Consider the following 15,239-nt stretch of genomic DNA (forward strand, 5'->3'; position numbering starts at 1 on the left):
TGGAAATGCTGTATCAATCTTCAAACCTTTATATGCCCCAAAGTGGCCTTCAAATGAAAGCTGGAAAAATTCTCTGGGAAGATATCAGAGCTGTCAGCTCAGGGACTTTTCACATTCCCTCCTCCATGCAGAACCAGGATCAGGACTTTGAAGCTGGGACATCACCACTCAAAGGAATCAGAAAGGGAGCTGTAGCTATTCTTTGCTCAGAAATAATGTCATGTTCTGTCCCCACCATGTGTCCCCCACGGCTGCCTGTCCCTCACGGTGCTGGAAGACAATCAATCAGGACTGTGAATCACCTTGTTAAAAACAGTGCCCACCGGAGACTTCCCTGTCACACCTCCGGCAGCGGAGCTGCTGTGATAAATGTTTGCTGACACAAACCAAAGTCACGGGGTATTTAACCCCTCAGCTGGCAAACAACCAAGGAGAGAATCTAGGAAAAAAACTCCCTCTGATTTCAGGAGGCTTCCAATTGTACTGGCGACACAGAACAATTTATGTTCAAAGAATGGATATGTTCATTGTAGTTACACTCAGCAATGAGCTAAACCAACCCTGCTCCCATACTGGAAACTGCAGGGTTACACCACACTTAAATAGCAGATCAACAGAAATAGAACATTAAAGACCTTTACAGCTCTGTTTCTTCCAAGCATATAAATGTGGTCATGTAGAAATCATCACTATTCCCCATACAGCCTACACCCTCACCGATTTTTCACCCATACATTTCCTGAAATTTGACTTCAGGTTTTTCCCCATTTTACCCTCTGCTAGAAAAGTTTGTGGGGACAGAGGATGAGCCTGCAATTTCGATGTGAATATTCCCATTTCTGCAGGTTTCCATCAGGTCCCAAGTAAGAAAGAGTTTTCTTGAGACAGAGCCTTCTTTGGAGCCTGACTGGATGCCAGATATTGAGTTGGCAAATGACTGAATTAAATATCAAGGAGGAGGATATTGAACATTTGAGACACAGGGTGAGGGAAAGGCCACAGGCAGGCTGGCTTTCAGTGCTCATAATTAGAATAACAGCCCTGTACATGTGCAGTGAGTGTATGAGAATGGTGCTACAGAGCATTACCCTACAAAACTGCTGCTTTTACAAATCCCACAGCCAGGAAGGGACCACCAGGACCCAGGTTCCCTCCATCCCAAGCCTGCACTTTCTCTTCATCCAGAAAAAGAGACACAATGGGATTGTTCTCACCTCCATCAGTCCTCCAACAACAGCCAGCAAGAGCAAACCTCTCCCTCATCCCCTGTGTTCCCAGCAGAGCCCAAACCATGACCCCGGGTGAATGGCTGAAAATCTGTGAAACTTTGAGACTTTTTTTCAACTGTACCTGGTTTAGAGCCTTCATCAACAGATCCATTATAGACTTGGTTGATGAACTCCGGCCTGTTGTCATTCATATCAATCACATAGATGTAAAGGTCAATGGGATTCTCCACCTTGTTTCCATTCATATCCACTGCATGAGCCCGGAGCTGGGAATGAGCACAATGAAAGCACAATATCAGCAACTGGATTTGCTGCAGAACGAGAGACTGTTTGGCAAAGATTGACTTTACATCATAAAGACTTTCTCAAAATTGAATGGAGCCAGTATCTAATTCCAGCAGAATGCACTGACATCGTTTCCATCTACACTCGACTCACAGACAGTTTTTCAGAGCTTAATATAATATTGAAATAAGATTTTGAAACAGTGATTGTCAGTGGAAACACTTCAACTCTGGTGTAGTGGTGCAATCCTATCCCCTTCACAACTCACAGACCACTCTATTTAATTTTTAAGACATCTTGAACCTCGTCTGACAATCTGAAAAGCAAATTTTGCTTAGTTCCAAATAAAGTGAGGAAATGATTTTGAGTGAGAAGTTTCTTATGGGAACCTGCAGCATTTCACACCCATAATACTGGGGATTAGTAAGTGAAGAGATTTCAGCATGATCTTAGTAATGTTTATTCTCTGTTTAATCATGGTCTCCAGGAACAGCAGCAGCTATCAACCCCATTGCTCTGCACAGCAAAAGACATTTAAAAAGTCCCTTTCCTTCAAATAATGGGAGCCCCCATGGCACTAAGAATGCAATTTCCTCAGGCTTGAATAAAATACTCAGTGCTGAGGCATTTCAATAACTAGAGCCACAGTGTTAAGCCCTCAGTTAAACTGGAACTGCAGCTTTATCTTATTAGCAATAACCATCAGTAATAATGCCCAGAAACAAGAGCATCTGTTTTCTGAACAAAAGAGACAGATACAGCATGTCAAAATGAGTAATTAATAAAACAAAGCAATCACAATAGTCTGGAACAATCAGTAACCAGGTGAAAAAAAATGGATAGCTTTCTCATTAAAGGGAACAGATGGCTACTCTAAATGGTGTGTGGCTGAACGGGAGAACTCCGGCAGCGAGGGAAGAGCGGCACGGCCCCGACCCGGCTGGCAGAGGGGAGGCACTGCCTGGCTCCGAGTGCTGCACAGCTTTGGCCACCATCCCTCTTCATTTCAGCCCCTGTGAGCACTGCTGAGCCTCCACCCTGCCACGGGAACTGGGGATGGCACTCGGGATGGTGTGACATCCCACAGAGCTGGGGGGCTCAGGAGCCAAGGCTTCAGGGATGTCATTTCACAGAGTCACAGGATCACACAATGGCCTGGGCTGGAAAAGACCTTAAAGCTCATCTAGTTCCAACCCTCTGTCACAGGCAGGGAAGCTTCCACCAGACCAGCGTGCTCCAAGCTCCACCCAAGCTGTGCTTGAACACTTGCAGGGGTGGGACAGCCACAGCTCCTCTGGGCAACCTGTTGGTGCCAGGGCTGGCTGGGAGAGTGGGGCTGAAGGGCAGGGGACACACCAGCTCTGCCATCCATGGGATGGAGGCCTCTGGTCCCTCCCAGCAGCTCCCTACACCATCAGGCTGCTGCTGGGAGTCAGAGATGACTTTACAGGGAGGTCTCTGGCTCCTCTGATGCATGACAAATAAATGTGCTAATTGCATTAGCCCTGGTTTCTGTCTTTCACTCTCGCTGTGCTGGTGATTGATGCAACTTTCCCCTTCATGTATGGTGCTCAGAAGTCCAGAGCTTAACAAAAGTAACTGCACACTGTTAGGATGGGCTGGATTAACATTTAATCAAGCAAAGAGAACAAACTGCCACATGAAATGAGCTCGGAGAAAAACACTTTTTTTTTTTTTTTTTTTTTTTTTCCAAAGGAAATTAAGCAGCACGTTTTCTTTAAAGCCTGAAAAAGTCCAGCTTTGCTTTCAATACAGGGTGTACCATTTGTGTTTCATGACTTGCAATGCTCTTAATATCTGCATTTCTTTCCTACATAGGATCTGCTTTGGCTCCCACCTGTTGAGCTAGCCTTCATCATGTCAGATGTGGCAATTCAATAACTTTACAGTCAGAGGTCAGACTGTCTTTGAAAAAAAGTAATTCAGAGCTAAAATTAAAGTTATTATCTTCAAACTGAGGCAGCACTGGGCTCTCTCTTACAGCATTTCCAGCAGCGGAAATGGTTCCATTCAGAGATAAAGAAGAGAGCAAAGCTGGTATCTCCCCCCTCAGATCTGACTCTCCCCCTGCAAATTTTTAATTACATTCGATAGCTTTTGTTTGAAATCTCCAGGAGTAAGGGATTTCTCAGCAATGCACATCTATCTGCTTGTTGCACTCACTGAGCACATGTACCCATCAGCGCATTACTGCCTGCACTCAAGGCAAAAAAAATTCAATAAGCAAGACTGCAGGAATCTCATCAGACCTGTGGTGATGTGCTCAAGTGTCCTGAGCCCAGCTCCAGCACTGGGCTAAGCTATGGGAGGCAGGGCAGTGCTGGGCACAGTGGTGTGGTCACTGCTGTCCTGACTCAGCATCTGCAGTGCCAGGAAGGTCATGTCCCCTCTCCTGCTCCTTTTTTTGGCCTGGCTTCAGTGAACATTTCTACTTCTTTCCTTTTGTGCTTCTTTGCATTAATTTTCTGTGCCCGTACTCTCTGAACAACTCTCATGAGCCAATGTCTCTGCATCTCCCACAACACGTCGCTTCTCTGTGGCCAGTGCCAGCCCTGGCAAAGGGGAGGGGAGTCCTGAGGAACAGGGTTGAATTTCAACTCAATGGGAACTCTTCCTGCCACAAACCATTCCTTGTTAAGAGACAATTCCTCATTGGAGACCATCCTCAGCAGAGAGAGCCAAGGGAGGAGGGACTCCAGGGCGTCAGTCTGTCTGCTGGGAAACTGGCTGGATCTCCAAGGCAGGTCTATACTACATTTCCCTTAATTCATCTTCTCCCTCATTCTCTTGTCCTACTTTTGGTATTCATGAGGCATCCTCAAGCTGGACAACACACTTTGTTCTGGAGCCATTCCTCAATGGCTGAGATGGGGCTCATTTCTGCAAGGCACATTTCTGTGTGGTGCTCTGCGGCCACTTGTGCCCAAGCCACCTCTGCCACCTCTATTTTGGTGTTAAAGTGATGGAAGGGATGAAAAGAAGATGCATGGGAGTGCTTTGTAGCACTGGGCAAGGCACAAAAGGTGATGGTTGAGCTCCATCAGACACACACATCATTTTGAGCTGGAAAATAAACCAGTGAAAGGTCAGTGAGCATCACCTGGGCCACAGGTCAGATGCCAGACATGGGGCATGCACAAGTATTCAAATGGGAGCTGGAGGGTGGCTGGAGACAGTTAAAAAATATTTATAAAGTTAGTTTGAAATATTTACATTTTCCCCAAGAGGGAGAACATGACAGGAGTGAAGAAGGAATAAAATCAAATTAAATACCTTGCAAAGGATTCTTAAAAATTAATACACATAGCCAACTAATCTCTAGCTGATGGAACACTCTGCTGTACCAGCCAAGGAACTTAAATATTCTTTAACAAATATTGTTTAAAAGTGTGACAATTATTGCTATCATATGCAGCAGCAGCTACCACAGGTCTCTGAGGTTTTCCTGCTGACAGTTTCCAGTGTAAATGTAGCTGTTGGCATACAAATGATTTGGTATCATGATTATTGATTACACTGGAGGCTGGTGGTATCTGAAGGTAGTTAGTCAAAGTCAACACAGTGAATTGTGTTAAATATGAATATTACTTAGGCACTAATACTACTAATACAAATATACATTATCAATCAGTGACAGAGCCTTTAAGCAATAAGCATACAATGTCATGCCTAATTTGTGTGCTCTTAATTGTGATTAAAAGTTCAATTTAGAGCATTGTGACACAAATGGCTGGAATTATTCAACATGGTTCAAAATACTGGAATTAGCTCTTGTATCCCTTAATTTGCAGTAAAATAGTTTTGTTCCTTTGCATTTAAAATGACTCTTTGTCAGTCTGTAACCCACCTGTTCTGCTCCAGCCATTTCTGAGGGAGTATTTCATCAGCCTGAATCTGACAGTGCACACATGTGTCTGGAACTGGATTAGGACTTGCTTCAAAGTTTCCCTATAATGCATATTACTTGAGTGTCATAAGCAATGATTACTTACTGACATGTTTATGCTGATGTCTTTTGAAAACAGAGCTTGAAAAATGTCTTGGAAAGTGAAGCTACCAATTTTCTATCCCTTGTACTTGCCAGGCCTAACTGCAGCTTAATATGAAACTGGTGTCTGGATCAGAAAAGACATTCAGAGGCACTAATTCTGTCAGCAGCACAAACAGGACTTGGGGAGTGCAGCTAAATAAGGCCAAGAGAACTCATGCAAATTAAATATTGCTACCTGCTGAAACTTCCTGGGCAGGCAGTGAGCACTTCAGGGGCTGACTGCAAGGGGAGATGCAGCACAGCTGCCACAGTGAGATGGCAGAGAAATGTGGGGAATAGGTCCCATGTCTGTGTGTCCCATGGCTGCGTGTCCCATGGCACTAATGACACCAGGGTGGCTCCCAGGGCATCACTCAATGCCACCTGTGCAGTTCCACACCACAGTGTGGGGTTAGTTAAGTGACTGCAGAGCCCTTTTTGCTTTTCTCTGCTGGTATTTTCAGCTGACTCTGTGTCTAGGATGTCCCTGGAGAGTTTGTGCTCTGGTTTGGAGTGCAGACACAAACAGATGAGGCCAAAATACAGCTGAACTTGCCATCACCAGCACACACAGCACCTGGGCAAGGGCTGTAAGTCCCAGAGGCACATACATCTCTGCATAACTCAAACTCGGAATGAGCCTCCCTAAAAGTTCAAGAATGATCACAAAAACAGGAGAAGTTCTGCTACAGAACTCCTGATCTAATTAGAAAAAAATCTGTTTCACCTTAGGGAACGAGGCAGGTTTCATCAGACAAATGGCTTGCTGAATGCAGGGAGTGTTAAAACACTAGTACTTTAAAAATGGTAGTCCTGAAGCAACACAGATAATTATGCATAAGAAAATATGTGTTGAAAATGTGTGAGTTAATGAAACAGAACTCTTGATATGTAGCTTTACAAAGACTTGCAAATTATTGTTCTTTCTTTTATAATTAGTTTTTAGATTACCTGGGAACAAAAGCAGTGAGGACAACACTTGAGAGTGACAGAGATGCTGAAAAGATTTGCGTTTTTTTGGGGCTGCAGAAAGTCTGAAGCTGTGTAAATGCACCCACCTTCAGCTGGAACACGAGGCTGCATCAGACACAGAACCCATGCCCTACTGGCTCAGAGGGACCAGTGGTGCCTTGCAGCTCTGCTGACATTCTCCACCCCAGTGAAGAGCAAAGCTACTCATTCAAGCTAAAGGAAACTACAGCAGATGTCAAACAAGTTTAAAGGGTGCCGAGCTCTTCACATCCAAGCTACACCTCAGTCACTGCTCTTCCAGCACTCAGTTCAAACCTGGCTACGTGTTGCCTTTCCTATCAGCTAGAGATTGGGCTCTATGAAGTGGCATAAATTCGTTGACTTCTTCAAGCCCTCCACTAGCCAAGACTTTGGAATTTATTTTCTTTCTGGAAATGGGCCAAATTTTTTTCTTATTTCCAGCACTGTTCATTCCTACTGTAAGTTTCTTCTCCAGTGTTTGGGTCATTGCTTTTTGCATGGTGTATTTATAAAGGTTTTGTAAAGAGTTAGTAAATGGACAACTGATGGTTCAATAAATCATCAATCCATTGCTACTGAGGCTGAAGGATCTAAAGGTCATTTACAGACACAAATTTTCTTCATCACCTTCTACTATTCTCCTAACAAAGATTTTTCTATCATTCCGTACTCCTGTCTGTAAGGTCTCATAACATAGTTATCAGTTATTCTCTCCACAAAATACATCTTCCTGTAACCTATGAATATGCTTATTTACATATGGATGCCACTAGTGCAAGTTTTCCATGAGGAACAGCAAAGGCTGGAAATCCTGTGGTATGTGCAAGGCAGATTCATCCCATCACCTTTGACAAGGCAAGAATTCAATTTGCTGAATTCACTGTGACTGGTAGGTTCAGTTCATTTTTAAGGGGCACAGGGTTTTTTAGGATGGAGGACAAAATCTGTTTCATCTCATGTTTTTGACTGTGAGTGTCTGATCACAGACATCACAGCGGCTCCATCAAAAGTCTTAACTTTTTTATTATTGACTAGACTGTTATAATAACCTGGCACTGCTGAAATAATATCAACAACACTGAGATGACACACACTTTATCTCAAATATTTCTTCACCAAAACAACCTCTTTTCATATTTTCCTAGGCACAACAAACAAAATAATTGTTCTTGTTCACAGAGTATAAAATAATTTTTCTTCAGATCTCCTTTTACCCAGGGGAAATCTCTTTTTCCACCCAACTAAAGAGGTAATCTATTTTCTTTATCTTTCCACCTCAGCCCAGAAGCTGTGTCAACATGGCTAACTGGATACCTGATAAAGCTGACAGAATGTGCATCTCCGGCGGCGCAGTTCGGGACGTGGTGTCACTGCAAGTGACCCGTGCGCTCCGCTGACATTACAGCATCCCTGGCAAGGGCTATTACCACGCCAGGAGATGGGCTAAGCTGATAGCAAGCCATGAAACAACCTTTCACAACCACTCCAGCAGACAACTAGAGTGCAGATGCAGAAAATGTTTGAAATTTTGCAGGGCTATCATGCAAGGGGCAACCTATTCTTTTAGCAATTTGTGTGGGACTGGATCTGCTGTGCAATTGCACCTTGCAATAGAGGAGCTGGGATTTATATCAAAACATAGCAATCAATTACACTGTGAGCATTCTGCAGGTAGAGCATCTTATGAACTAGGATAGCATGAGGCACCATCGCTTCTGAGTGTAATTAATCTTAATTAATTCCCTGATATTTAATACTAGCCTATCTGTGTATTTAAAAACCTATCTGACACACCCCCATCATACTGCCTGAACATCTCCTGGTGAATTAAAGTGAAAAATGACTATAGCAATTATTGCATGTTTAGATGCAGTAATGATTCTTAAATTAGTGATTTCCCAAGACATGCTAATGTAGTGACTAACTTCTCATGGTTTTGGGTGGTTCAGTCTACACATAAATCTGCATGGATTTAACAAGCAGTGTGAAGTTGCACCATTTTAAACAAATGACTCTGTGTCTGAAAAAGACATCAGTTTATCTCCACTTTCATATAATCACAGAACTGTTTAGGTTGGAAAAGTCCTCTGAGATCAAGTCCAACTGTTCCCCCAGCACTGCCAAGCCCATCACTCAACCATGTCCCCAAGTACCACATCTACATGGCTTTTCAATCTCTCCAGGGATGGTAACTTCACCACTGCCCTGGGCAGCCTGTTCCAGGGCTGGACAGCCCTTTTGGTGAAGACATTTTCCCTGACATCCAACCTTAATCTCTCCTGGCACAACTTGAGGCCATTTCCTCTTGTTCTGTCACTTGTTACTTGGGAGAAGAGAACAGCTCCCATGTGGCTACAACCTCCTTCCAGGGAGTCATAGAATGATGAGGTCTTCCCCGAGCCTCTTTTTCTCCAGGCTGAACCTCCCACAGCTCCTTCAGCTCATCAAACTCACTCTCTTCACCCTTCTCCAGCTCTGCCACCCTTCCCTGCACATGCTCAATGTTCTTCTTGTGGTGAGGGGCCCAAAACTGACCCCAGATTTACAGAGTGACCTCACCAGTGCCTAGCACAGGGGGACAATCATTGCCCTGGTCCTGCTGGCCACACTACAGCTGACACAGGCCAGGTGCCATTGGCCTTCCTGGCCACCTGGGCACAACTGGCCCACATTCAGCTGCCACCAACCAGCTCTTTGCATGGGTTTGGCTGATCTAGCGTGTCCCTTCTTGAACCCAGCAATTCTGCTCTGAGCTTGTGAGCCCAGCTGAAGGTCAGGATGTTGGGTGCTCACATGGTAGGAAGCTCTTTCCTCCCTGTCCATCGGGCGTGTCACGTACATCCTGCCAGACACAGGGTCAATGTTGAAGACCTCCATGGGCGGCTGGTCGGCTCCCACTCCAGTGATGCTGTACCTGATATGGATCTCCTTGTCCTTATCGGAACGGATCTGGAGGAAATAACAGAGACAAGAATCCGTAAGTTCTGGATAAAAGCCACATGGATGTTTAAGCAACTTTAAAAGATCTGAGCCTTGAAGGCTGCAGAGATGTAATACCACTGTCAGTCCTGACAAGGGAGCTGAATGCCAAAGATTTGGTGAAAAGCCATGAAAAGTACATTCCACACAGTTTCAAATATTTTGCTCCTTTTTAATTCATGAGAAATCATTGAAATTTTGACTTTTCAACTGAGATGTGCAAGAGCCTAAAATGCACAAAACCCACTGTTTACATATTACTGAAACCCCAGTCTCCTTAAAGTGTCCAAATTTTTCAGCCATACCCAGAGCCTCTCAGCCATTAATCATTTCTGAAAACGCTGTCTGCAAGCTCCCACATTGTATTCTCAGTTCTGGTGATTGTACACACAAATACTCCCATGAAATTCAAAGAATGAGCTGTTTGCTCCTTTTTGTCCAACCCTGCTGGATTGACAAGGCCAGGCTGGGAATGCCCAGTGGGATGTTACCATTTCATGTGATTATTTGTTGAGGAAAAGCACGTTTTGGACATTGTTTCTGAAAGCCCTTCCCTCCTGCACCTTGAGAACAACACTGCAAGCTGAGTACAGCACATGAACCTTAGATACAGAGCTGAGGAAAAAAAGAAGGGAGGTTAATATGTTGTCCTAGCAACCCTGACTATCTCTTTAAACACAAATTTAATTTTCTGATCAACTGCTGAAAGAAGTTCTTGCAACAGCATGACTATTCCCGAAAGAAAGTGCAAGGTACAAATAAATTACCACCCCCTGCACCATCACAAAGTGTCTTGGCACTGTAAAAAGCGATGTGCATGAATTTTTCCCTAACAGGTCTATGAATACAACGAAGTAGTGGGAAGATAAAAGAGCCCTCGTAGCTGAATGCACGTTGGCATCTCTGCTACGGCACCTGCACCCTTGGAAGGGCCTGAGTGAGCTCAGTGGGATGCTGTGTTCCCCAAACAGCCTGGATTTGGGGAGAGAAGGTCATTTCCCAAGGGAAGAGGAGGCTTTTCTTGTCAAGCAAAGGAATTGAGATGGGGCTGTGGGCTGCTGCACACTCCTCCCATATGTGACCTTCTGCTTTTCCTTCCTCTCCTGACACAGGAGGCTGACAAGATGCTGAACGTGTCGGAGCAGGGCAATATTAGATCCCTGGCTCCCAGAATCTCCTTTGATACCTTTGTCCAGATCATTACCAAGTTTGTACACTGTTTTCTTTGTGCTTCCCCCACCAAACTGTCAGCTCCTGCTAATTGCTAATCATGTCAGTTATTACAGACACTGCCAGGATTGACCTACGCCGCTGGAGCTGAAGGTCAGGGAATAGACACAATTCTATTTGTCTTCTCTCCAAAGGCTTCACTGCTTGTTACACTGCTAGTACTGAGGAAAACTAACTGGACTTACACTGATATAGTCACTTAAAAGAAGGCCTGGGGACACTGAAAGGGTCCTCATGCTGCACAGGAGGTTTTGTCCAGGTTTATTTGCCCAGGTGGGGCTAGCACGTGTTTGGTAGAAAAACACAAGTAGACAAGCCATGAATCCAACTTTTATGAGCAAATCTGGGGGTGAGGAAGGGTGTAGTAAAATCAAGCACTGATTGCACAACTGTGGTTTCAGTGACAGCATTGTCACCAGTTTGACAGCTGAAGATCACAGTCCCCATTTTCAGAAGGTCAGCTCTGCCCTGCCAGAGGGAAGGGCTGGAAATTGAGCTGGTGGCAATGTCTGTGCAAATGCACAGCTCACACCAGGGAGTTAAGCTCCAGCCTGCTACACCCACATCTTAAGGTAAGTGAGAACAGGAAGACACTGCTGGACCTCCAGCTTTGAGCCAGGGTGGAGTTCCCACCTTACAAATTAAAAAGGGTAACGTGGGACACACACCTGTGTGTCTTTATCAGTGTATGTCTGCACAGCTCCAAATGAACTGCAATGTACATTTACGCTTAAAATGATGGAAAAAAACCCAAAACAACCCAACAAAGGTATTTTGCACTTCTACCCAGCCCCAGCCTGGCTCAGCTATGGCTGTGCTTGAGCACAGATGCCAAAGAGCTAAGCAGACACTCCAGGGAACCAAAATGGGAGCAGTTTTAACCCAAATCACAGAAGGGAAGAGCCTGTTCGTGGACATTTTTCTGCTCTATTTCCTGTTGCATATAGTACCCAGATCCCATTGTGATAGAAGCATTAGAAATGCATAGAGAGAGACAGAAACAGGGAAAAGGAGCCTGGATTTAAATATTCAGTGCTAAAGGCACTATATTTTATTTTTGGGAAACGCAGATAAACAGAAGCTCTCGAAGAAAGCTATGTACAGTTTAATAAAGTGCACGCTATAGGATGTCCTTGCAGCACTTTTATTAGCATTAATAGGGTCTAAGCTGTCTGTATGTAAATCATTGCAGATCTAGGAGATGAAATATATCATAAGACCCACAGCCAATTATACTCAGAGAAATCCATGAGCTAATTATACTGCATTGAGCAAAACAAAGATGGGAGAAATATACTGAAAATACTCAGCAAAGACTTGTTATTTGCTGTTAATTGCAATCATAGCACAAGGGTTTGCCTGCTACCTATACTTAAATCCATTTTCAGTAAAAATATGATGGTGTGAAGTGTTCAGAAGAAAAACAATGTAAGAAGTAGCACTTGTCACAGAAAGTTGCAAAGACCATTGACAATGAAGCATAGTACATTTCACTACCAGGGAGATATTTATCACACAAATGTTTTTTATATTGGAGCATGTAATTTTAGCACTCTTAATGAGATTAAAAAATTAAAAAAAGAGATTTTTTTTCAGTAATCCTGTAACATTTTGACCAAGGGTTTCATTTGCCTAATTCCCAGGGTGCAATTTACTAAATCTTGTTGAGAAGTTAAGAACATTATCTGAACACAATGCAAGGTTTACTTCTTTTGTTGAAACTGTTCCCATAGCAGTTTACAATAATAATAATAATAATAATAATAATAATAATAATAATAATAGTAATAAAGCCCTCTCTATTCCCAAGGAGCTCACAAAATCAGGAGTAAAAATTACAGGTTGGGGGAATTTCCTGGTTTAGAAGGGAGTTACTTTTTCCTTAATTTAGCCTGGGAAGTATGAAGATGGTAACAGATCCATATGATAATATTCTGACTGGAGAACACACACATGAATTTTCCTTTCATTTATCTCTCCTTTTATAATGCAGTCAAGAGGTATGCAGGGCTCTGGGTTATAGAACAGATGGCAGAGGGATGGTTTTCCTTATCTGCATTTATACATTTTTTACTCAGAGAACCCTTGGAGCTTTGAGCTTCTCCAGTGCCTGGCATGATACAACTCTGCATATGATGATGTGAGCAGGATGAATGATGATGGCTGATGACTGTCATAAAAAGGAATTTGCTTGGAAAGCAGCTTTTATGCTCTAAAAAGCCCCTCCGGGATGGAGCTTGGAGTGGATTGATACACTGGTGAGGGAAAATGTCCCAGATCAAAAGGCAATTTATGTTGGAAGATGCAATCCCTTGTTCCTATCCTAGCTCAGGAGCACAGGTAGCATTTTCCATGCAGGAACCCTCACCAGCTGTGACAGATACAAATGGGCCATCTGGAAACTGTGGGGTCAGCCACCAAAGCCCCAGAGGGATTCTGCAGCAGAACCAGGCACCTCTCTGGAGCTGCCATCCCTCTGTGGCCAGCAAGGACAGGGTGGCTGTGCAGCCCAGCAGTGGCTGGTTGGAGCTCACATCATTGAGGCATCACCTAAAACACTGCAATGTTTGCAGCTCAGAAACAGAACATCCAGAGTCTGACTCAGCCCTTGTTTCTACAGAGCAATCCCAGAAACAGGAGAAATGGTGCAATTTCACAAGATGGGGATTTTCTACTGCAGGTTCTGATCTAATAACAAAAATGTTTGAAAATGAACGTTGCAACTCTTGAGACAATACAGAGCTAAGCCCTTCCAAGCTGGCCACTCCTCAATGTCACATTTAGAGAGAAAAGCAGTATCTGCATCCTGATTTTACAGATAACATCTTAGGGCTTGTGCCTCTCCATCAGGATTTGCTGGGTAGCAAAACCACACCCACAAACTTTACTGATGAACAGAATTTCAAGTGGTGAGCTCCTCTAAGGTACCAGATCTTATCCCTGTTTTTCTTCTGTTCATCCACACCCTTGTGCTCTCAGCACTGCCCTTCCTTGCTGAATTCACAAGCTCTCCTCCCTTGTCCTGGCACTGACAAAAGCCACCAGAGATGCCTGCAATGCCAGGAGCAGGGGTGGTACAGAGTATGCAGAGCTCTGTGCTCAGCAGATTGGAGGGCACCACTGGGACCATGAATTATACAGCTTTTTTGGAGCATGACATTGCCAGGAAAGTGTTCCAATGGAGACTGTTTAGAGAGCAGCAAAGAAAATGCCTGGAGGCCCAGGAAATGGGGTGTGTAAGGAAAAGTTGAATGAACAAGGACAACTGAGCCTACAGAAGAGAAGATGTGATTGTAACAACAGTACTTCTATACCTAATAAACTATATTTAGGGTATTTAATAAGGTGCTGTGGTCTCAGTTCTGCCCATCCCTGCACTGTGCCTGGAAATGTATCTGGAGAAAGCAAAGCAGGACATTTATCCTCTGTTACATTTTCCTTCCACAGAATGAACCAGAAAATAAATTTCCTTTGAAGTTCTTTGTCTTGCTCTACAACATATGGAGTCAAAAATGCCCTTCAAAAAACACTTAGTTTACTAAATCTCCCACAGAATAGTATGCAACATTTGCACTAACATGACCTGGGGATACTTAGACTTGATTTTTTTGTTTTATAAAACCCATTATAATTATTAATGAACACATAAAATAATGTAAATGATAAGCAGTAAGTGTCTTTTATTATTAAGCTCTTAGCTATTTTGCCTATTAAGAAAACCAAATTAAAATAATTGAAGATTATAATCTGTCATGCATTCAAAATGCTCCATAGAAATTCAGATAGGCAAACATATTCAAAGCCTTTAAATGAGCACACTTAAGAGTCAGTCTAAGCATTCCAGGATTGGCTCATTAATTTTAGTAGAAATATTTTAATTCAACTACTCTTACTGTTTATTGAAATCTTTGCTAAGGACTTATTTATTTTTAACTGAATTTGCAATATGTTTAGGACTCATTTGTATAAAAGTTCTTAACTCTTATTTCACAGTTGTTTTAGAAGCCAGTAAAGAGACACATCTCTAGCCCTGTATTTCCAAACAAATTACTGCATGTTGCTGAAATATCACATATGGTTTCAATAAAAAGATGCAAAAAGTCAAGCAGAGAAAAATTAAGACAGATTTGGAGACCCAACCAGGTGAAGGTAACATTTAACTTCTGTCTCCTTTTGTCACCCATTTGCCAATGACCCCAAGCTATGTCCTAGAAGGCAATGAATAAAACCTCAAAACCCATAAGATCCTCTAAAACACTTCTGTCTTCAGAGGAAACCCTCTCTTCTGTGCCTTGCAAAGAGGATGCTTTGACATGGCAAGGGTGGTTTGTAGGAGTCCAGCATTTTAATAAACTCCAGCCCTGAATTAGCAGCAGCTTGCCCTGAAGTGTTCATCCAGCCCTGGACAAAATGACCACTAAGTGAGCCAAGTGTCCCTGGTGGTGGCATTTACAAACAAGGTCAAGTAGGGA

General features: G+C 43.4%; 1 protein-coding gene across 4 annotated transcripts in view; it reads right to left on the minus strand.

Moving 5' to 3' along the window:
- Positions 1 to 15,239, minus strand: part of CDH4 (cadherin 4) — a 421,918-nt gene that overhangs the window by 90,927 nt on the left and 315,752 nt on the right. For all 4 annotated transcript variants that reach the window (XM_021553526.3, XM_085558266.1, XM_085558267.1 and 1 more), the window contains 2 exons: positions 9,352 to 9,507; positions 1,351 to 1,495 (listed from right to left, as the gene is read on the minus strand). In XM_021553526.3, the coding sequence (XP_021409201.1) occupies positions 1,351 to 1,495; positions 9,352 to 9,507 (301 nt within the window). The remainder of the gene's footprint in view (positions 1 to 1,350; positions 1,496 to 9,351; positions 9,508 to 15,239) is intronic.

This window comes from Lonchura striata, chromosome 20, assembly GCF_050655825.1.
Source record: "Lonchura striata isolate lonStrDom1 chromosome 20, ASM5065582v1, whole genome shotgun sequence".
In the NCBI taxonomy this organism is placed as follows: domain Eukaryota; kingdom Metazoa; phylum Chordata; class Aves; order Passeriformes; family Estrildidae; genus Lonchura; species Lonchura striata.